This window comes from Procambarus clarkii, chromosome 11, assembly GCF_040958095.1.
Source record: "Procambarus clarkii isolate CNS0578487 chromosome 11, FALCON_Pclarkii_2.0, whole genome shotgun sequence".
Classification (NCBI taxonomy): domain Eukaryota; kingdom Metazoa; phylum Arthropoda; class Malacostraca; order Decapoda; family Cambaridae; genus Procambarus; species Procambarus clarkii.
The window spans coordinates 25,282,249-25,307,350 of record NC_091160.1 but is presented as its reverse complement, the minus strand read 5'-3'; the positions used below and the strand labels follow the sequence as shown (position 1 = coordinate 25,307,350).

The window sequence follows — 25,102 nt, the reverse complement described above, 5'->3', positions numbered from 1 at the left end:
CCTCATTTTTACCATATCTGAGTACCTGGAATTTATCACCGTTAAATTTTATGTTATTTTCTGCTGCCCAATCGAATACTTTGTTAATATCTGTTTGTAGTTTATCAATGTCCTCAGCAGAAGTAATTTTCATGCTGATTTTTGTATCATCTGCATAGGATGACACGAAGCTGTGACTTGTATTTTAATGTATATCTAATATGAGAATAAGGAACAGCAGTGGTGCAAGGACTGTACCTTGAGGTACAGAGCTTTTAACTGCGCTCGGACTCGATTTTACTTGGTTGAGTGTTACTCTTTGTGTTATGTTCGACAGGAAATTGAGTATCCAGCGTCCTACTTTACCAGTTGTACCCATTGACCTCGTTTTGTGTGCAATCACTCAATGGTCATATATGTCGAATGCCTTAGCAAAATCTGTGTATCTAGAATGAATCTAGTGACCTGATATTACTCTCTCAAATACTTTTATTATGTGGGACGTTAGTGCAACTGGTCTATAATTCTTTGACAATGCTTTGCTACCTCCCTTGTATAGAGGGGCAATGTCTGCAACTTTAAGCGCATCGATATCTTCCCTGTGTCCAAGCTCTTCCTCCACAGTATACTGAGTGCCTGTGCTACTGGTACTTTCCATTTCTTTATAAATATTGAATTCCATGAGTCTGGACCCGGGGCCGAGTGCATGGGCATAATGTCAATTTCTCTTTCAAAATCTGCTATGCTCGTGTTGATATCAGTTATATTTACAGGTGTTTGGATTTCATTCATTAAGAAATTGTCCTAATCTTCCACTTTCATGCTGTGTATCGGAGTGTTAAACATGTCCTCATACTGCTTTTTTAGGATTTCACAAATTTCTTTGTCATCCTCAGTGTATGAACCTTCACTAATACGAATAGGTCCAATACTGGCAGTGGTTTTCGCTTTTTGATTTAGCATATGTGAAGAAATATTTTGGGTTTTTCTTTATTTCTTGAATTACTTTCTGTTCTAGTTGCCTTTCTTCAGTCTGATAGGAATGCTTCAGTCTCTGTTCAATTTCTTCAATCTCCCTGTTTAAATTATTTCCTCTTTGTACGGAGAGTCGTGTCTGCTTAAGCATTTCCATTAATTTCTTCCTTCTTTTGTAATGTCCTCTGCGTTCTCTTTCTACATTTGACCTCTTTCTGGCTTTCCTCAAAGGAACATGTTTCAGACAGACTTCATATGCTTCAGAAGTCAGTGTTTCTATTCCTTGTGTAGGATTTTTATTTCTTAGAACATTTTTCCATTGAATGTTTGTAAGTTCCCTGTTTATTTTCTCCTAGTCTTTCCTTTTATTAATAAAATTGAATTTATTGAATAACCCTTCTCGCTTGTTGTTTCTTTTGGGCCTAATACCGTTATTAATGTTAGTTAGCACTTCAATAAGCTTGTGGTCCGAGTACGTAGTGTCTGAGACAGTAATGTCTCTGATTAGCTCCTCATTGCTCGTGAATATCAGGTCCAGCGTGTTTCGTTCCTAGTTGGTTCTGTAATCTGCTGACTGAGTGAGAATTTGTCACAGAATCTCAGTAGTTCTCTGACCTGTGGTTGGTTATTTCCAGGTTGGTTTCCTGCTATAATGTTATTGTTTACTATTCTCCATTTTAAACTGGGTAGATTGAAGTCTCCAAGGAAGATGATATCTGGTACTGGGTTTGCTAGGTTATCAAGGATATTCTCAATTTTGTCGATCTGTTCAGTGAATTCCTCAACTGTTGCATCTGGCGGTTTGTATATTAAAATAATAAGTAGATTCATAATTTCTAACTTGATTCCAAGTATTTCTACCACCTCATTGGACGAGTTCAGGAGCTCTGTGCATGCCAGCTCCTCTTTAATATACAGATCTGCTCATCCATTTGACCTAATTATTCTGTCACATCAATATAGATTATAATTCGGAATCCAGACTTCACTATCCATGTGGTCTTTTGGGTGGGTTTCTGTAAATGCACCAAATATTGAGTTCGATTCTATTAGGAGGACATTTATGAACTTAACTTTATTTCTTGATTTTAGTTTCAAGCCTTGCATGTTTGTAAATATGAATAATTTCCCACATTGCGTGTCACTTTTGGTGGGCTTTGGTAGTTCTCCTCCCCACTCTACCCCGGTCCAGGGTGTGTTGTTTTGGAAGTGGTTCGTCCAGTTTTGGTAGTGGGACGGGTGTTGTCTGGTGTAGTACCTGTGTGCTTGTTGATAATTTGTATTCCAGTCTTGTGGGTATCTCCCTTCCCCTCTGTAATCCTGCAGTGGTTCCATCTGACTGTTCCTCTCTCTTATATTTTCTACTCTGTTTCTGCCTTCCTCTAAAAATTTTCCAGTAGTGTCATATTGATCTTCCCGTTTATAACGCTGTGTACCTCTTACGTGGAATTCCGGACACTGAAAATTGTAGCATTTTTTGTCCCTAATTGAAAATTGACATAATTTAGGGTGAAAGTATCTACACCCTGTTCCAAAACGACATGTACCCCTCGCCAACATGTTCCTGCATTTTCGAGGATGCAGAAAATTGCATTTTGCTCCTAATTTTCCATATGTGCATATTCCTTGAGCGTAGAATTTGCAAATATTTTAAGTTTTTGCGTTTTTCAAGGTATTTATATCTGTGCCTGTCTTGTCTACCTCTTTATTGGAGCCATCTCCGTCTTTCGTCCCAATTCCTTCATTTATGCACTCTGTCTCACTGTTGCTCTCATTGTTTATATTACCTGCCTCTGCAATATTGCTGTTATTTTGTACCACAATACCCTCTTCCTCCACACTACTGCTGCGGTTCTCTAAACTACCTGTTCCTGAGTTTTGGTCGTTATCCAGTGTTTTCTTTTCCCAGTCCGCATATATCACTGGTAGCTTTTCTGTGAATGATAATATCTGTGACTCGGGAATGTTTTTCATCAGTTTAGTTATGTTCTCCCATATTAATCTGTCATACATAGAAGTGGCGGTCACTAGTTGTAGTAGTAATGCTAGTAGCAGTAGCGGTCACTAGTTGTAGTTGTAATGATAGTAGCAGTGGCGGTCACTTGTTGTAGTTGTAATGCTAGTAGCAGTGCGGTCACTTGTTGAGGGAGTAATGCTAGTAGCAGTAATTGTGATTAGGTGTAATAGTAACGCAAATACGAGTGGTGGTGATTGGTTTTAGTAGTAACACTAGTGGCAGTTGTGGTGGCTAGTTGTATTAGTAACGCTAGTCGCTGTAATTGTGACTAGTTTTAGTAGTAACGAAAGTAGTAGTAATTGTGAATAGTTATAGTAGTAACGCTAATAGCAGAGGTAATGCCTAGCAGTAAAAGTAATGCTAGTAGCAATGGTGGTGACTACCATTAGTTGTATAGCTAGTATCAGTAATGTTGACTAGTATAAATGTAATGATAGTACCAGTTGAGGTGACCAGCAGTAGAAGTAATGCTAGTAGCAGGTGTGGTTGCTAGCAATAACTGTATTTCTAGAAGAAGTGGATGCGACTAGCAATATTGCTAATGATAGGAACATTTGTTACCAGCAGTGGTGGTGGTGGTGGCGACTAATAGCAATGTTAATACTAGTAGTAATGGTTGTGATTAACAACATTAGTACTAATAACAACAGGTTTGGTGACTAATAGCATTGGTAATGCTAGTAGGAGTAGGGGTTTCTAGGTGTAGTAGTGGTAGTGGTGGTGGTGGTGGCTAGTGCCTACCTAATTGTATTTGCAGGGGTTGAGCTTCGGCTCTTTTGTCTCGCCTCTCAACTGACTATGAACTGATGTACAGGTTCCTAAGCGTAATGGGCTCTATCATATATACATTTGAAACTGTTTATGGAGTCTGCCTCCTACAGATCACTGCCTAATGCATTCCATTAGTAATCTACCCTGACACTAAAAAATTCTTTCTCACATCCACGTCTAACGTGGCTCAATTGGGTACTCCGTTTCCCCCAGTGTCCCCTTGTTCGTGTACCATACACGTTAAATAATGTCTTTACCCTGACTATTCTCCTGAGAATTTTGAATGTTATGATCATGTATCTCCCTTAACTCTTTTGTCTTACAGTGACGTGATGTGCAATTCCCGCAGCCTTTCCTCGTAAATCACGTAAATCACGCCGCTTAGTTCTAGAACAAATCTAGTGGCATATCTTTGAATCTTTTTCAGCTTCATTTTGTCCTACAAAAGGTATGGACTCCATGCTGGAGCCGCATACTCCAGGATTGGTCTGACATATGTGGTATACAAGGCTGTGAATTATTCCTGACCCATATTTCTAAAGGCACTTCTGCCTTTAGAAATATAGAGCATATGTATTATATAATATGTATTGTGCATTATGAGCAAATGTATTATTTGCTCCATATTATATATGGAGCATATATATTCAGCGTCGCATATGCCGCTGATTATATCCTTTTCATTTTGATGTGGACTTCAAACACATCATATGGGTATCACAGAACTAATAGTTGTAGTAGTAGTAGTTATACTACTAGCTCTAGTAGTGGTAATTCTGCAGTGGTAGTAACGCTAGTATAAGTGGTTGTGACTACTTGCACAAGTATTGCTGGTGTCAGTGATGGTGACTAGCAGTGGTAGTAATGTTAGTGTTAGTGATGGTGACTAGCAGTGGTAGTAATGTTAGTGTCAGTGATGGTGACTAGCAGTGGTAGTAATGTTAGTGTCAGTGATGGTGACTAGCAGTGGTAGTAATGTTAGTGTCAGTGATGGTGACTAGCAGTGGTAGTAATGCTAGTGTCAGTGATGGTGACTAGCAGTGGTAGTAATGCTAGTAGTTCTAGTGGTGGCTAGGCTCTTGGGCTGTGAAACTGTGATATGTAGTAAATTTCCCTTATTTTCGTTACAGTATCTGAAACCTTGCGTCACTATTCATTAAAAACTTGTTTGTGTTGCTCATCTACAGTGAAAATTTTTAATCAGAGAAAATACATTTATATTTCCAACCAGAGCTCTTTCCCTCCTTCGTTCTATTTATCCTTTTTCATTTCTCTCACAACACAAAAGGTCTCTCACTTTTCAAAGGAAGTCCCTTAACTCCCCCGTTGCAACAATTTAACTGAAAAACGTTCACTTGCAATTAGTGTGTAACCAATATCTGAATCAATGTTGCCACTGGTTTATCAAACACAAGCCGCTCAGGCAAGACAGATCTCTACAGGCATTCTGACCCATGTTTCAATATCCATTTATGCCTTTCAATATAACTGTAAAATATTTTGGTCTGTACATGATCTGTGTATCATTTTCCCAGCAGGTCACTGGAATTCGTAGCATTTGTGATGCAACTCCTGTGGCGTTGATTGACGGCCGCACACGTGGTCACGCTGGTATATATATTGCTAGACAATGTTTTGTTGTTTAGTCCTCATAACAGCTGCAGAAGGCGTCCCCTCGCGCTCTCAACTAGTAAAGCTGAAGTATTGTCATCGGGTCAGTACTCAGCGCTGTAATTTGAAGGTGAATAAACTTTTAAAGCAAATAGATGATATCAGTTTTGAAAGAAAATATTATTTGTTATAAAAAAATGTACTTTTGAAAACAACTAACGTTTAGATTGACTAAAACTGTATATATTAAAAAAATCGTAAAACAAATGAAGCAATTTCACAATTGTCATTGCTTTCACTACTTTGTTGACCAGACCACACACTAGAAGGTGAAAGAACGACGACGTTTCGGTCCGTCCTGGACCATTCTCAAGTCGATTTTCATTCGATTGTCAATCAAGTCGATAATCAATCGACTTGAGATTGGTCCAGAACGGACCGAAACGTCGTCGTCCCTTCACCTTCTAGTGTGTGGTCTGGTCAATATACTTTTGCCACGTTATTGTGACTCATCGCCTTTCACTACTTTTCTTGTTAGTTGGTTAGTTTCTTATCCGTTGTGCTTAGAGGCAGGTTCTTCTGCTTATGATGAAAATTAATCTCTCATGAACAGTTAAATTTGTTCAGAAGCAGATTATATTTGGAAGAAAATCGGGATGAAGGAAATGCATTTTCCTGTTGGGTGCCTTATATATTGCCAAGTGATGACTCTCAAATCGCTTAAAAACGTTTTTAGGTCACCTTAGACCCAAAATGAATCAATGTATTAATAGGAGATATAGATTTATATATTTTTAGGATCATTCACTTTAAAAGTTTGAGTTTTACGTTAGAAAACACTTCATAAGATACTTGAAAATTTTTATTTTTTTAAGTGAACAAATTTTTTCGATAAGTAGAGAAGCAACCCCCACGAAATTAAAAGTTGATAATTGTTAATTAATTATTTTTGACCAAATTTGAGTGGTAAGGAGTACCGATGATAAAAGTTTCTGCTCCGTAAAGAAAATATATAAAACGTCTAAAAAATTTAGCTTAACAAAATTACAACATTATAAGAAATCAAAATTAAATGCAAATATAACCCAACTTAAATTTATTAAACTTTGATATCGTAATTGCATCTAATATTGATTCTTTACAAAACAAATTGTCAATATATGTCTAGTTGTAAACAAAACTTCTTATGCCCTTTTCAGTTATGTACCAAATTAACGCAGTTATAATGACCTGTAAATGCGCCTTAATGACCAATAGCTGTGCAATATTTACTTAAAGTAGTGCCACAACGGTATATTGCGGTGCCATAATGACTTGTAGCAGTGCAATAATGACTTACAGGAGAACCATAACGCCATGTTGCAGTGCCATAATGACTTATATCTGCGTCATAATGACTAACATCAGTGCCATAATGACCTGTAGACATTGCGTAATGACATACAGCAGTTGCCATAATGACGAGTATCAGTACCACAATGAACTTATAACACTGTCATAACGCAATATTGCGGTGCTATAATGACCAGTAACAGTGCCATAATGACTTACATCAGTGTCACATTGCAGTGCCAGAATGACTGATAGCAGTGGCATAACGCTATTTAGCAGCGTCATATAAACATATATCAGTGTCATATCGCAATGCTGTCTTGATATGTAGCAGTGGTATAAGGACTCATAGCCGTGCCATGTAACGCAATATAGCAGTGCTATATTGACATGTAGCAGTGCCATAACGCCATATATCAGAGCCAGAGAGACATATATAAAATTCTAATTACTTGTTGAGTGACTTATAGCAGTGCCATAACGCCATATAGCAATGTCATAACGCCATATAGCAGTGCTATATTGACCTGTTGCAGTGCCATAATGACTCATAACAGTGCCATACCGCCCTTCAGCTGCACTATAATAGTCAGTTTGACCATCAGAGGGGAAATCCCTTCTAACCGTATAAAGTTGAAAAGTCAAACACCGGAAGAAAGCTTCGCCGAGTTGACAGTGTTGGGAGACGTGAACAAGACAGTCCCTGACATTCTCCATATACACAGAACTTCTAGGCTCCTTTAACCACACTGTAAGACATATACACATCAGGCAGCACAGTTCATCTATTGTGGGCACAGCCAAGATAACTCAGTTTATATCTCGTACCTCAGTCGTATTGATTTCGGACCATGAAGAAAAAAAAACAGTGAAACTATCACCAAGGTTATGGAGGGGGGAAGAATGTCTATATGTCTGACCAACGATGGAGGCCCCAGACGGCTTGGGCTCTATAGCTTCATTGGACTCCTCATGGTGACTGGTGAATATATGGGGCGTGTCATAGGGTGGTAATTCAGGTCGACCTCCATCCACCTCTTTCAGAAGCATCGACACCTGTTCCGAATACCAGCGACTATCAGGATGTCTGAAACCGTGGGAGAGGGCCGTGGGGGAGGGGTTTTGATTGTCCATAGAATTCTTACAGCAGTTTTTCCAGCTAGTATCGACGCTGAATCAACGGCGATAACGTTGACTCAAAATCTATATCGATGGCCCAACATTTATAACGTTGATTCAACGTCTATAACGTTAACTCAACATCTATAACGTTGACTCAACGTCTGTAACGTTGACTCAACGTCTATAGCGTTGACCCAACATCTATAACGTTGACTCAACGTCTGTAACGTTGACTCAACGTTACTCGAACATGGTTTGTCCACTTGGCGAGAGAACGGGTGCTAAGGAGGAAGAATGTGTGTGTGAGGGACGGAGAGAGAGAGAGCACGTGAGGCGAAGGTGATAACAGAAGGGGTGAAAGGGAGTAAGAATGGTAGACAGTGAGGAGAGGAGAGTGAGAATAAAAGAGGGAGAGAGAATGGGAGGGAGTGTCGGAAAATCCAACACCATTTAATATCATACAGACAGATAATAGTTGCTGTGTTGTATAAACAAGTTACCCATAGAAAATGTAACTTGTAGTGGAACATTCTGTCTATAGAATACGGGATATCATTACCACATACTATTATAAATTTACCACCTATTATGGTGGGAATTATTCTTAAATACATTAGTCTTTGGACTTTACCATCATAAAACATTTCATATAAATTAACTTAATTATCAATATTAAAGTAGAGTAAATGTGACCCTTCTATCACTTTCTGTCATCTGGACAATGTAAGCCAGGCGTCAGGGTGAGGGAGTGGCAGCCATTGTTTATACTAAGACCAGAGGCTCACGGGAGCAAATTCGGCTCCTGTTAATTTTACTTGGACGAAGTGTTATGGAAACCAAAGGTGTACCATTATCAACACGCTGTCAACAAAACAAGTTAAGTGTTCTTCCGAAACCCATTTATCTTTCATTTATGGCCATTAATGTCAGTGGATATAGGGTGACCCGCTTAGAGCACAAGATAGCCTCATACTAAAGGTAATTAAGCCAGGTCTTAAGGTTCCATGTACAGTGTTTTCTCTGATATAGCTTGTCATATACTAGGATTCTGGCTTCATAGCTAGCGCCCTTTTGACAGGTCAAGACGAGGAAGCATGCTTTGTGCATCAGTTACCAGGGTGATGGAAGCTACCTCAAAGAGGGAAAATGTGGTGTCTACATCCTGGTTATACCTGGTGGACTAAGGCCTGCTGTACAAATAAGATAAGGAACCTCTTCAATGTATGTAGTCTAATACTGTAGTTTGATTTGCTGCATATATATAAATTCATTTAATATAAACCCCCCCTAATGTGTAAAGGATCGATTTGTGAGATTATGAGATTATTGCAGAAATACAGTCCACATAACATCATACAAATTGCTATCGAAGTATACAAATTAACGTAAATATAAATTCATATAAATTAAATAAATATAAATCTCACAGGTCGGTTCCCACATTATTTGGTCATCTTCGAACCGGATGACGGACTATTTGATCCTTTAAACCCACATTTGGTCATCTTAGTACCGGATGAACCAGTTAACCAGTGTATTCATTAAATATACTAGTGCAGTGTGATTTAAACAAAGGCCAGCAGTCAAAAACGGCGGCGTTGCCTCAAGCGAAGTTCACGAGCCCCGCTCAGTTCAGATCAGCCTCGTCAGCGGTTTCATGCACACCCACAGATATTTGGTGGCGTGTTATTCTGTGAAATGACAGCGCTAATATAGAAGCCAGCCAAATTAGTGGCTGTGTCGCGAGATTGTTCACTGATTTCGTGGTGTTAAATTTCGCGAGAGATTATCCACGAATTTTGTGGAGTTATTTCGCGAGGTCACTAATAATATTTAATACTTCTTGATAATATTAGAAGTTTATAGAGGCTAATTAAGAGGCTATTATCAATAATTGTGTATATTATTTCTCCAAAATAGAGAATTATTTAATATATATTGCACTAGTGATCACAGTATAATATTTACTAATTGCCAACCCACAACAGGGTAGGATATTACCACTGACTAGTTGAACTATTATTGTTCATCCTAGTCCCATTACCATAGTCAGTTGTACTATATTAAATAACTTAACACCATTAATGAATGGTCCAGACCCTATTTTGGGTGTAATTTTTATCAACTCGAGTTGAGTTGTGTATATAATAATTTACTTATGATCATTACACCTTTGAGTGATTAATTAGTGTCTCTACCATCCTAGGGTGATATAAAAGAGCTAACCTAAAGGTACTTCCAGTGACACTGGTTTATCACTCAAATCATTAGTGTGTATGATTGTATATATATAATGTGTATTAATTTTAAGTGCAAACCTCTAGTAGAGGTAGGATTATTGCCTAGTGAGTGCAGAATTTGACCCTAGGCTACCATCAGTGCTTGTTCAGTATTATGAGCAGCCCAAGTACAAGCCCCACAAGGCTTCACCAACTAGCCAGTATGGATAATGCAGGGAGAATGAAAAGAACCCTTGCAGGTCTTAAAGGCCACTTAACAAGACAGATCAAGAAATGTGAAGATTTGTCACAACAATCAACAGTTGATTATGCTGACCTGGAAAGCTATTATCAAGCAGCTGCAGGTAAATTTGAGCAAATCAAATGCCAAATAGCAACATATGTGGCTGAACTTGCCAACACCAATTTATCAGGAAACAGAAATAGACGACATTATGGTTGATCTAGCGAATTATGAAGATCACACTCAGGCCACGTTACAGCCTTATGTCAAATTAATTGCCCAGAACAAGGCAACAACAACAACAACAACAGTTGCATCTAATACGAGTCAAGCAGAAGCTCGACTCCCTCCAATTAATTTACCCACTTTCTCAGGACAAGATGAGGAAGATTGGGAAGAATTTTGGAACAAATTCGTTGACCTTGTAGACTCAAAACAATCTTTACCAAAGAGTAGTAAATTCTCTTATTTGCAAGGCCAATTATCAGGTGAGGCTAAAACAGTAGTATCCCATCTGAGATTAACTAATGACGGCTATGATCTGGCAGTAAAACTCCTCAAGGATAATTATGCTGATCCAGAAGTAAGAACATCACATTTAGTTCATGAGCTGTTGCATTTACCCCCACCGCAGGCTTCAGCTGATTCACTCCAAGTCTTCAAGCTGGAGATGGAATCATTGATCAATGCCCTCAGCCTGACAGCAGATACAAACGGGGCTGAGTGGGTCTTGAAAATAATTGTCCAGGAGAAAATACCTAGGGACATAATGAGACAAATGAGTGCTCATTACAATAAAAGTATCTTATCCATGAATGAAATATCTGAAGGTTTAAAGTCAGTAGTTCATCAATTACGAACACATGACAAATTAAAACCACCAAGTAAACCCTCAGAAACCAATAATAGTAAACCACAGAGTAACAAAGGTACTCCAAATCAATCTAGACAATATAATTCAACACCAAAGTGGAACAGTAGCAGTGTGGGCGTATATGCAGTAGGACCCTCCAAGCCTATAGTTACTGTGTCACCCAAGAACGTGACACCAAAGGGTACTGGAAGCTATGGAACATGTTTGTTCTGCAATGAGAAACATTCAATGTACCACTGCCCTAATTTTCCTGATAGTGACGCCCGTGTTGACCGACTCAAAGATTTGCAACATTGCACGAGGTGCCTCAGGAAACATAACATCAACGACTGTTATACCCAATTACACACCTGTAATAGGTGTAACAAAGGTCAGCACCATGCAGCATTGTGCAGAGACACCAAAACAACGTCTCCAAACCCCAAGGTGGAAGATAGCATTCCCACCACAGTACAGTACTGCAAGGTGCAACAAACAAAGAGTGTCCAATCGGCAAAGTCTAAAGGTAATACGACTTTGCCTACTGCCCAAATTACCATCCTGAACAAGAGGGCCAAGGTCCATACCCGTGGGATGTTTGACCAAGGATCCCAGAGAACATATGTCACTATAAAGCTGGCAGATGAACTACAATTAAGGCCTGTAGCCCAGATGTCATTCAATATCTCAGGGTTTGTAACAGATGCAGGACCTCAAGTCTACCAGGTGGTACAACCATCAGTATGTTTAGGCAGGTACGTCTGTAGAGTACAAGCCATTGTGGTGGACAAAATACCAGTAGACCTACAAGTTCAAGGTCTGAGAGCAACAGCCAAATTCCTGAGAAATAGAGGAATAAAATTGGCAGATAATATTAAGTCTGATCACCTCACCGACTTCGGTCTCCTTGTAGGGACAGACTATTGTCATCGATTCATCGGTAGCCCTACTAAATATCAGGGTATAACCATGTTAAACTCTTCAGGAGGTAAATTACTCTCAGGCCCAGTATCAAGCCTGAGGAGACCTATGCCTGCAGATAAACAATACCAATAGAAATCTAAATTTGTCAGCTGATTATATTTCTCCAGTAGCATTATACTAAGGAGATTACAGCTGACTATACCAACAGAGGTTGATGTTAGTATCATCATTTGAAGCTGAAGATGAGTTCATGAGGCCTCAGTGGCAAATCAGTGAACAGTAGCCTAAACAGCTACAAGTCACTGCGACCAATGTCACTGAACCCACTGCAGTCTCAGAACCATACTTTACTTTAATGATGAGCTATTCAATCTTCTGAATCAATTAACTAAATTAAACCCCAATAAATCTGATGACTGATTTGATACATTTATTATTTAATCAAGATGTATTCCATGGGCGTCAGTGTTTATATACCAGTGACCAGTTACCTGAACAAACTTCAAGTTATATCTAATGTCACTGATCTCACTGCAGTCCCTGAATCATACTTGACTGTAGTACTTGATCACATCCAGTCTTCTGGGTAAAATAATATGTAATTAGGCTTGAATATTAGCCTTTCAAGAGTTAACAGGGAAATGAAATCGCATTAGACTTCTAACCCCTGCAACTCTAGTACGGGACATCCGTCCTGTACGAACAGACGCACAAATGTGTGATTACTAACTACTAACATTAAATTAATCTAATAATTTAAAGGAGGAGTATCGGTGTTTGTCTGTTCTAAATAGGACTTCGACCCGTGAGCAGCCCCCTGGGGAATTATGTCGGAAAATCCAACACCATTTAATATCATACAGACAGATAATAGTTGCTGTGTTGTATAAACAAGTTACCCATAGAAAATGTAACTTGTAGTGGAACATTCTGTCTATAGAATACGGGATATCATTACCACATACTATTATAAATTTACCACCTATTATGGTGGGAATTATTCTTAAATACATTAGTCTTTGGACTTTACCATCATAAAACATTTCATATAAATTAACTTAATTATCAATATTAAAGTAGAGTAAATGTGACCCTTCTATCACTTTCTGTCATCTGGACAATGTAAGCCAGGCGTCAGGGTGAGGGAGTGGCAGCCATTGTTTATACTAAGACCAGAGGCACACGGGAGCAAATTCGGCTCCTGTTAATTTTACTTGGACGAAGTGTTATGGAAACCAAAGGTGTACCATTATCAACACGCTGTCAACAAAACAAGTTAAGTGTTCTTCCGAAACCCATTTATCTTTCATTTATGGCCATTAATGTCAGTGGATATAGGGTGGCCCGGTTAGAGCACAAGATAGCCTCATACTAAAGGTAATTAAGCCCAGGTCTTAAGGTTCCATGTACAGTGTTTTCTCTGATATAGCTTGTCATATACTAGGATTCTGGCTTCATAGCTAGCACCCTTTTGACAGGTCAAGACGAGGAAGCATGCTTTGTGCATCAGTTACCAGGGTGATGGAAGCTACCTCAAAGAGGGAAAAGTGGTGTCTACATCCTGGTTATACCTGGTGGACTAAGGCCTGCTGTACAAATAAGATAAGGAACCTCTTCAATGTATGTAGTCTAATACTGTAGTTTGATTGGCTGCATATATATAAATTCATTTAATATAAACCCCCCCTAATGTGTAAAGGATCGATTTGTGAGATTATTGCAGAAATACAGTCCACTTAACATCATACAAATTGCTATCGAAGTATACAAATTAACGTAAATATAAATAAATATAATAAATTAAAATAAATATAAATTAATTAAATATAATAAATTAAAATAAATATAAATTAATTAAATATAATAAATTAAATTATTAAATAGTTTATTAAATTAAATAAATATTAAAATTAAATTAAATAAATATAAATCTAACAGGTCGGTTCCCACAGGGAGATAGAGACAAATAGTTGCCGAGGTAACTGAACGCTGAAAGGTAGATATTACGGGAGGGAGAGATAAGGGGAAGAGGAGGAGGGGTGAACAGGAGGAGTGAGAACGAGGGGGGGGGGGGGAGATAACGATGAGAAAGAGAGGTCGAGAGAGTGTGAGGAAAGAGAATTTGAAGGATAGAGAACGGTATGGGTTAAATAGAGGGAGGCAGAGAGAAGGGAAGGCAAATCTAAAAAAGGAAGAGAGAGAGAGAACTGGATTTAGGAAGAGAGGAAGGGAGTAATGTAGAGAGAGTTTAGAGAGAGAGAGAGAGAGAGAGAGAGAGAGAGAGAGAGAGAGAGAGAGAGAGAGAGAGAGAGAGAGAGAGAGAGAGAGAGAGAGAGAGAGAGAGAGAGAGACAGAGAGAGAGAGAGAGAGACAGACAGAGACAGACAGAGACAGACAGAGAGATAGAGAGAGAGACAGAGAGAGACAGAAACAGATAGAGAGAGACAGAGAGAGACAGAGAGAGAGACAGAGAGAGACAGAGAGAGAGAGACAGAGAGAGACAGAGAGAGACAGACAGACAGAGAGAGAGAGAGAGAGAGAGAGAGAGAGAGAGAGAGAGAGAGAGAGAGACAGAGAGAGACAGAGAGAGAGAGAGAGAGAGAGAGAGAGAGAGAGAGAGAGAGAGAGAGAGAGAGAGAGAGAGAGAGAGAGAGAGAGAGAGAGAGAGAGAGAGAGACAGAGAGAGACAGAGAGAGAGAGAGAGAGAGAGAGAGAGAGAGAGAGAGAGAGAGAGAGAGACAGAGGGAGAGAGAGAGAGAGACAGAGGGAGAGAGAGAGAGAGACAGAGAGAGACAGAGGGAGAGAGAGAGAGAGACAGAGAGAGAGAGAGAGAGAGAGAGAGAGAGAGAGAGAGAGACAGAGAGAGAGAGAGAGAGAGAGAGAGAGAGAGAGAGAGAGAGAGAGAGAGAGAGAGAGAGAGAGAGAGAGAGAGAGAGAGAGAGAGAGAGAGAGAGAGAGAGAGAGAGAGAGAGAGAGAGAGAGAGAGAGAACGAGAACGAGAACGAACGAACGAACCAAGAACCACTACTGTGCACAGGGTAGGACGGAAAATTAGCAAGTCAAAGGGGATTGAGATCATATCATATAAGGAAAGAGTGGGGAGTCACAGCGGCTCGAGTGGGTGTGTGCACGTAACAACGAGGCTAAGTTTTGGAGCCGCATCCCCTAAACGTGTGACGTTGAGCCCCTCTCCAAGAGCTAGAAGTGCCCAGTGTGATCTGGTAAAGTATAAGCACTCTACCAAGTTGTGGGTTGGGTTGTCCAGAAAGAAGGATCAACGACGACAACACCACCAACCCACACTATAATACTCCCCCACACCCAGCACCAACACCCACCGCCCCCACACCCAGCACCAACACCCACCTCCCCCACACCCAGGACCAACACCCACACCCAGCACCAACTCCCACCTCTCCCACACCCAGCACCAACACCCACCTCCCCCACACCCAGCACCAACACCCACCTCCCCCACACCCAGCACCAACACCCACCTCCCCCACACCCAGCACCAACACCTACCTCCCCACACTCCCAGCACCAACACCCACCTCCCCCACACCCAGCACCAGCACCAACCTCCCCCACAATCAGCACCAACCCTCACCACCTCCCCCATTCACCCAGCACCAACACCCACCTCCCCCACACCCAGCACCAGCACCAACCTCCCCCACAATCAACACCAACACTCACCACCTCCCCCACACCAACACTCACCACCACCCCCCCAACACCTCTCCCACACATCTAATACTAACACTCACCACCACCCCCACCCCCATCACCATCACTCACCACCTCCCGCACACTCCCATCACCTCCCACATACCCAACACCAACACACACCACCCCCAACACCAACACTCACCACCTCGCCCACACACCCAACACCAACACCTGCCACTCACCCAACACCAACAGTCACCACCACCCCCACCCCTAACACCAACACTCACCACCCCCAACACCAACACTCACCACCTCCCCCACACACCCAGCACCAACACTCACCACCACCCCCACCCCCACACCAACACTCACCACCTCGCCCACACACCCAGCACCAACACTCACCACCTCCCCCACCCCCACACCAACACTCACCAGCTCGCCCACACACCCAACACCAACACCTCCCACATACCCAACACCAACACTCACCACCCCCAACACCAACACTCACCACCTCCCCCTCACACCCTACACCAACACTCACCACCACCCCCCACCCCCACACCAACACTCACCACCTCGCCCACACACCCAGCACCAACACTCACCACCTCCCCCACCCCCACACCAACACTCACCACCTCCCCCACACACCCTACACCAACACCTCCCTCACACCCAACACCAACAGTCACCACCACCACCACCCCTAACACCAACAATCACCACCTCGCCCACACACCCAGCACCAACACTCACCACCTCTCCCATACACCCAACACCAACAGTCACCACCACCCCCACCCCTAACACCAACACTCAACACCTCGCCCACACACCCAGCACCAACACTCACCACCTCCCCCACCCCCACACCAACACTCACCACCTCTCCCTCACACCCTACACCAACACCTTCCACACACCCAACACCAACAGTTACCACCACGCCCACCCCTAACACCAACACTCAACACCTCGCCCACACACCCAGCACCAACACTCACCACCTCCCCCACCCCCACACCAACACTCACCACCTCCCCCTCACACCCTACACCAACACCTCCCTCACACCCAACACCTACGTCATCACGGGAAATAACCGTGTATGTGTGTGAGTGTCGTTGTCGTACTACCCTGGATGGCCCCTTAAGTCGTAAACTGAGGCTCTTACACCTCCAATAATTCTCTCCCGCGGGCTGCTTCTTATGCATCAAGGCGCCTGAGCGTCTCCCGAGGAGATGGCCTCCTTCCCACAAGACTCTTGTCTCCGTCTTTTCTCTAGACTTCAGCTCTCTCTCCGCCATATTTTAGGATTTTATATTTTAGTAAACTGCTCAGTAAACTGCCAAGTGTTTTTGTTATAGGTTTTTTGAGGTTTAATAAACTCCAGTTTATTGCATATATTTAAGGCGGGTGGGAAGGGGGTTCTTAGGAGAGGTGTAGATACCGGCTGCCTTCATGGCACAGGCGCCCGTTCAGGCAAATGACAACCACAGTTTAGTGAGAGGTAATTGATTTTGTATTTTTTGTAGTTACCCGATGCTGTTGTAAAAACAAGAAACGTTGCAATTTTGTATAATTATGAGTATCAAAGGACATAGATTTCTTACAATTCCGTGCATCAAACTCTGTATTGTTAATATCGACCGGCGTATTCATCCTGTCCTCACACTTAATGCAATACAAATGTTGTTTACGCTATCTACCACAGCGTCCCAATCCCAGTTGTGTTGTGAAGTTAAAAGTCCTGCAATATTAACACACGGACTGATGGCCATCGCCCTCGGCAGGTTAGAGTGCTTGATAAGATCTGTATGTCTGGTTGATGGCACAACCGCTTCAAGTTTTACGCTTAACCAATCATGATATCGAAATAGGTTGTTATTAGTTTCTGGTTTGACGGCATGAGTGAGGGTAACACACCCTCTTACCTGTTTCTTCAAATTCTTCACCGCAAAGTCCCGAAGAATTGGAACAACTCTAAATTTGCATCCACAAAAATGTTTTCTTCATACGATGTTATATTGATACATAAGAAAATAATGTATTAATTTTAAAACACAGAAGTATAGCATATTAAGGATCACATTATGGGCAAGTTAGTGATATCTACACGCTCACGTGAGGTCCACCTTGAGGACAAAGAAGTATAGACACATTATTTTTGAACAAGACTGAAAAAAGTATTGCTTCAGCGTCTGAAATGGTGACGGGTGAATGCTGCATTTAGAGTGCTCATTGTGGAGGAAAACATGTCTCAGACGGTCTCCAGTCTGTCTCTGTCTCACTTTACCTTCTCTTCTTTGGTTTCTAACTTTCTGTTAATCATTATGTTGTTGTTTCAGAGGCGACGACGATCGAGGGAACGAATGCGTCCAGGCTGTCCTGTTTACCACTACGTAATGTCTTTAGTATGTCTGTTCTTCCATTAATATACATGCTATGAACAGTAGAGCAGATTTTTTTTTTAACCGAGATGAAATAAAAGAATATGAACAAGAGGTAAGTGCAGCGTCTCAGCGCAGCAATTCCTGTGGCTCGCTGCACTGAGGCGCTGAAAGAGTAAGCTAGCCGCTCTAGTGTGTCTTGTTGCTCTTTAGGGATAAAAATGCTCACTCCTGTTTATATTCTTCATATCTCATCTACAATGTCGCTCAAAAATTTGAATATTTGTATATTTTTTTAATAGCTCCCTGTCTATTGAACCGTATCTAATATTTATGCAATCCCTTTTTTCATTCTTTCTAAAAGATATGGTTTCATCCTCACTTTGGTTTTCAGGTGACCTGTCTCTCTTGTGGGAGGGGGGGCGGGGCGGAGCCTGGTACCTGGGTGTGGCTGGTGGCCCCACTGCCTCTCCTTCCATCTCTCTCATATTCTGTTTTGCTCTGAGCATGGCCTGAACTGATGGGCGAAAATTCGTTCTACAATCTTCTGTTTTTCAATTGATTGATTGATTGATAAATCTTGAGCCATCCTAAAGGCGGCACGGGCATGAATAGCCCGTAAGTGGAAGCTGTTTGAAGACATTACCAGTATCAGTAGCAGATACTGTTGATCGGAAGATTAATGGGGGTCTGGAAAGTGGGACAATCCGAAGCATAGTCTAGAGAGAAATCTTCGGCGCCGCAGAGAGTAGAGCCAGGACTCAACCCAGCAACCGTGAGAGGATTTTTTTATATCAGAATCAATCACACCGCATAAATCACCAAGAAGGGAGGAGGGGAAGGGGGTCAAGCAGGCTCAACAGCAGCCAGAAGTCCTTGTTTGATGTTCCACTACAGCGTCGTTATCTTTTTTTTCCTGTTCTTCGGTTTCTTGTTTTAGCTTCGTGTTTGTACATGGGTGTCCACAGGCGACAGTGTAGAGTTTCGTGGGAGATCCTCGACGATATTCCGCGGTAAGTCGATGGTGATCGCCTGGCCATTTCTGAAAGCGGTGTATCGACCTGTGGTTGTGTCCAAATGCCAGGTGAGTGGATAGCGCTCGGGATTCGTAATCCTAGGGTTCGGGGCTCGGTCCCCTGCGATGGCGGAAACAAATGGGCAGAGTTTCTTTCACCCTGATTCCCCTGTAATCTAGCAGTAAATACGTACCTGGGAGTTAGACAGCTGCTACGGGCTGCTTCCTGGGGTGTGTGTAACAAAAAGAAGGCCCGGTTGTGGCCTGGGCCGCGGGAACGCTAAGCCCCGAAAACATCTCAAGATAACCTCAAGGAGTTACGCCGGAGAAATCCTCATCGTACACATTGTCGTCTGAAGATGTGCAGACGTCTTCGTCCTGTGTCGCCAGTATTCCTGCTTTCTTTATGTTGTTTACCGCTCTCATCGTTGTCTGGGTGTCCGCAGTTGTCGTCGTCTGTGGAGCGTCCTTCGGGGTGTCCGCAGTTGTCGTCGTCTGTGGAGCGTCCTTCGGGGTGTCCGCAGTTGTCGTCGTCTGTGGAGCGTCCTTCGGGGTGTCCGCAGTTGTCGTCGTCCGTCTGGATGTCCATAGTTGTCGTCCGTACTCACCGAATTGTGCTTGCGGGGGTTGAGCTTTGGCTCTTTGGTCCCGCCTCTCAACCTTCAATCAACTGGTGTACAGATTCCTGAGTCTACTGGGCTCTATCATATCTACATTTGAAACTGTGTATGGAGTCAGCTTCCACCACATCACTTCCTAGTGCATTCCATATATTAACTACTGACTCTGAAAAAAAAAATTCTAACTTCTCTGTGGCTCATGTGGGTACTAAGTTTCCACCTGTGTCCCCTTGTTCGTGTCCCACCCATGCTGAAGAGTTTGTCTTTGTCCACCATGTCAATTCCCCTGAGAATTTTGTAGGTGGTTATCCAACCCGTTCTCGCACTTTCGTATATCAATATTGATTTAATAAATACGTGCATATGTGACATATTAATTTATTGTGAATATTTTAGTTTACCTTGAAAAGCTTCATAGAAAACATCGACCTTACCTAACCTTCTTAATATGTTAAGGTAAGCATCTTATTGCTTCGCAATTACAATTATTACTTAACCTATTATAGGTATAGGCTAAGTAATAATTGTAATTCTGAAGCAATAAGATGCTTATCTTAACATTCTTAGTATGTTAAGATAAGCATCTTATTGCTTCAGAATTACAATTATTACTTAACCTATACCTATAATAGGTTAAGTAATAATTGTAATTGCGAAGCAATAAGATGCCTATCTTAACATACTAAGAAGGTTAGGTAAGGTCGATGTTTTCTATGAAGCTTTTCAAGGTAAACTAAAATATTCACAATAAATTAGTATGTCACATATACTCTTATTAATAAGTCAATATTGACTGTAAAAAAGAACGAGAACGGGTTGCGTTATCATGTCTGCCCTTACTCTTCTGTTTTCCAGGGATGTGAGGCTCGGCTCCTTTAGCCTTTCCTCGTAGCTCATTCCTCTCAGTTCCGGGACGAGCCTGGTGGCATACCTCTGAATCTTCTCTAATATTTTCTTGTGTTTAACTAGGTATGGACTCCAGGCTGGAGCTGCATACTCTAGGATTGATCTTACATAAGTGGTATACAGGGTTCTGAAAGATTCCTTACACAAATTTCTAATGGCAGTTCTTATGTTGGCCAGTCTAGCATGTGCTGCTGATGATATTCTTTTGATGTGGGCCTCTGGGGACAGGTTCAGAGTGATATCAACCCCCAAATCTTTCTCTCTATTTGACTCCTGCAGGATTTCACCTCCCAGATGTTACCTTGCGTTCAGCCTCCTGCTCCCTTCGCCTAATTTCATTACCTTGCACTTTCCTGAGTTGAACTTTAGCAGCCATTTTCTAGACCATTTTTCCAGTTTATCCAGGTCATCCTGTAGTCTCTGTCTATCTTCATCCGTCTTGATTCTTCTCATAATTTTTGCATCATCAGCAAACATTGAGAGGAATGAGTCTATACCCTCCGAAACGTCGTTTACATATATTAGAAACAGGATGGGTCCAAGTACTGAACCCTGTGGGATTCCGCTGGTGACATCTCGCCACTCTGATGTCTCCCCCCCTCACCGTTACTCGCTATGTCCTGTTGCTTAAGTACTTCCTTATCCACTGGAGCACCTTCCCTTTTGCTCCTGCCTGTTGCTCTAACTTTTTTTAACAGCCTTTTATGGGGTACTGTGTCAAAGGCTTTCTGGCAGTCCAGGAAAATGCAGTCGTCCCACCCTTCCCTTTCCTGCCTAATTTTTGTTGCCTGGTCATAAAATTCTATTAAACCTGTGAGGCATGATTTACCATCCCTGAACCCATGTTGGTGGTGCGTTACAAAGTTATTTCCCTCCAGATGCTCTACGAGCCTTTTCCTCACGATCTTCTCCATCACCTTGCATGGTATACAAGTTAAGGAAACTGGCCTGTAGTTCAGTGCCTCTTGCCTGTCACCCTTCTTGTATATTGGGACTACGTTAGCTGTCTTCCAACTTTCTGGTAAGTCTCCTGTTTCCAGTGACCTGTTATACACCATAGAGAGTGGCACACTTAGTGCTTCTGCACCTTCCTTTAGTATCTATGGTGAGATTCTGTCAGGCCCAACAGCCTTTGTCCCATCCAGCTCCAGCAGACACCTTTTGAGTTCATCACTGGTGAGGTTAAATTCCTCCAAGGTTGCTTGGTTTGCCGCCTCCTCATATAGTGCATGGGCTTCTTCTTGTTCTATTGTGAAGACCTGCAATCTCTTGTTGAGTTCTTCACACACCTTGTCATTCTCTGTATATCTGTTCTCCCCTTTCGGAGCTTCAACACTTGTTCCTTCACTGCTGTTTTCCTCCTGATGTGGCTGTGGAGCAGCTTTGGTTGGGTCTTGACTTTACTCACGATGTCATTTTCAAACTGTCTCTCTGCATCCCTTCTCACTCTGAGGTACTCATTTCTGGCCTTCTGGTATCTCTCTCTGCTCTCCGGTGTTCTGTTATTTCAGTAGTTTCTCCATGTTCTTTTACTCAGTTGCTTCGCTACCTTGCATTCCTGGTTGAACCATGTTTTTTTCTGTTGTTTTTCGTTTTTCTTCTTTTGAACGGGGATAAACCTGCCTGCAGCTTCCTGGCACTTCTGGATGACAAAATCTATCATGACCTGCACATTCTTGTCTCTAAGTTCTGTTTCCCATGGTATTCCCCTGAGGAAGTTCCTCATCTCGTCATATTTTCTTCTTCGGTAATTCAGTCTTTTTTCCTCCGATCCCGTCCTTGGATAGGTTATCCCTACCTCCACCAAGTACTCAAAAGTGAGTACACTGTGGTCACTCATTGCAATGGGGGCTTCAACTTTGACTTCCCTTATTTTTGTCTCATTCAGGGTGAATATCAAGTCGAATCTAGCTGGTTCATCATTGCCCAGACGTGGAGCATGCGTCTGGGTGTCCGCATTTGTCACCGTACGTGGATCGACTGTCTGGGTGTCCGCATTTGTCTTCATCCGTGTTATGGAAAACCTTGTTACCATGACATTTACAGAAGGGGGTTAAATTGCTAAGCTATGCTGATGATATAGCATTAGTCATTACAGTTCCTTCACTTCTAAATAAAGCACAAGGTGCATTAGATAAAGTAACATTTGAATGCAGCCTTTTAGGGCTAAAAATATCTGCACAAAAGTCTAAGGCAATGAGACTAGGCGGCAACACTTTAGACAGGCACCTACGCATTCATGACATTGACCTTCAGTGGGTTACACAATATCAATATCTCTGAGTGTGGATAGATTTTAAAATTACATTCAACAAACAAACAAATTCAATATCTAAAGGAGAAAGCAAAATAACGACTAAATATAATGAGAGCAATCACAGGGCCCCGTCTTGGAGCAGGACACAAGAGTGTTAAGAATGTTTTACATACACGCCGTTCGTTCCCTAATTGATTATGCAGCGCCTGCCTTACTCACTCTTTCTCCTGATCAGTGGGCAAACGTTGAGGTTATTCAAAACGATGCATTGCGAATCATAACAGGAGCTCCCAGATGGACTAAAATACTGAACCTAAGACTAGAAACCAAGCTGATGTCGATTGAAATAAGGATAAAAGGGATTGCTTCGTGCATGCTGACCAAGATATTGACTAGACCTAGAATCAGTTCACTTAAAGATATAATCACTGGAGCACTAACTCTGGACAGAAGAGCCTCCAATAGCAACAGGTGGACCCATTGTGCGATAAACACCATCAATACATTCGATATAACAAACAGTCACTGAGAAGGGTGTCGACGAAATACATGCAGACTTTGTTATGCAAGCCCCTTGGGAATCTCCGCCAGCAGACTTTAAGATTATGGTTCTTGAAGGAAAAAAGAACCAGACAAATCCTCATCTGGTACGTAACATTGCACAGATGCATATAGAAGCAAACATGGCATCCGACAGCTTCACTTACTTCACAGATGGATCAGTAGACCAGCAGGGACAAGAAACCGGAGCTGCAGTTAAAGCAGGAAACTCTGTAAATAGTTGGAGCCTCTCAAATGGGTGTACGACTTTACAAACAGAGATGTTAGCCATTCAAAAGGCTTTGGAACATGCTCTTGCTGAACACCGACAACATGTTATCATACATACAGATTCGAGAACCGCCATTGAAACCTTGCAACAAGAACACATATGTGTAAACATACATCTGATCACAAATGTCATATCATTAATGCAAACACTCAAGCGACAAGGCCGATGGGTACTTATCAACTGGGTGTCAAGTCATGAGGGAAAAATAGGAAATGACATTGCAGACGAAGCTGCAAAACTTGCAACTAAGAGAAGAACTGTAAACAGTTACATACCACAGAGTCTATCACAGATTAAGAAAGTAATTAGAAACAGAGCAATGCAAAAGATGTACAGTGACCACAACACAGCAGTTGCAACATCAGGATCTGCGGGTTGGTACAAGAATTCAACCAACTACGAACCACTTAGTTTGATGAACGGGGGCAGTAGAGCAACAGAAGTACACTTACATCGCATCAGGCTTAGATACACATGTGCATGGGAAATAGGTTTACAGGTTCCAGAAGATGAGAGGAAATGTCAGCACTGTGGAGAAATGTTCGACAGACCACTGGAACATTATCTAACACAGTGCACAGTTACAAACCCACTAAGATTTCAACTTAGATTCAACAGAGCAGAAGTTGTTAAACACATATGGCGAAATTTTACTGAAGCGACTCATACTTCGCCCAAGTAAAACAGAAACAAGCAACACTTAGTGGGCCAGCCAGAGGCTTAGGGCCCACGCAGGAATATCCCTGCCAAAAAAAAGAAAATCATCCACGGAACGTCCATCTGGGTGTCCGCAGTTGTCGTCGTCCGTGGAGCGTCCGTGTGGGTGTCCGCAGTTGTCGTCGTCAGCCGTGGGACTTTGGTCTGGGTGGCTGCAATTCCATATTCAGTCACTGGTGTCAGTACAGGCGCAATGACATTGCCTTCCAGAAGCCTGTTCACTCTTCTGTGGAACAAGTTGTGATCTTGTTTCACAATTCTGTCCGCTTAGGCGATGATGATCTGGATGTGGATGTTCTGGATGGATGTCGGGATCTCTGGTTTTGGTGGGTCCTGCTGCTGAGGCTTGTTTGGGCGTCCAGTTCATACGGTCGTACACTGAATCTGGCTTGTAGAAGGGAGGCTCGGGAATTGGTCAAGTCCAAGGTCGGCGCGACTTGCCTCTGGGTGGTCGGCGGCGTGGTAGTCTTCTCTTTAATTTTCTTCAGTTCCTGCTTCCTTGAGCTACACTTAGCCGTTTGTTCTGGGCATCTGTTTGAGAAGTGCTCATAACTAAAGCACTTGAAGCATTGTCTTACTTTGGAAAACTTTTTCATGGTGATCTGGTTCGGTGAGGAGGTGATTCCGAAGTAACTGA

The 25,102-nt window shown here is 42.2% G+C and overlaps 1 protein-coding gene across 1 annotated transcript; it reads right to left on the bottom strand.

Moving 5' to 3' along the window:
- Positions 1 to 19,442: 19,442 nt before the first annotated feature.
- LOC138363596 (myb-like protein X) lies at positions 19,443 to 22,385 on the bottom strand. The gene is made up of 3 exons (XM_069322960.1): positions 22,283 to 22,385; positions 21,818 to 22,040; positions 19,443 to 19,710 (listed from the first exon to the last, which is right to left on the bottom strand). The coding sequence occupies exons 1-3, from the start codon at positions 22,383 to 22,385 to the stop codon at positions 19,443 to 19,445; spliced, it is 594 nt and encodes a 197-aa protein (XP_069179061.1).
- Between the last annotated feature and the right edge of the window lie 2,717 nt (positions 22,386 to 25,102).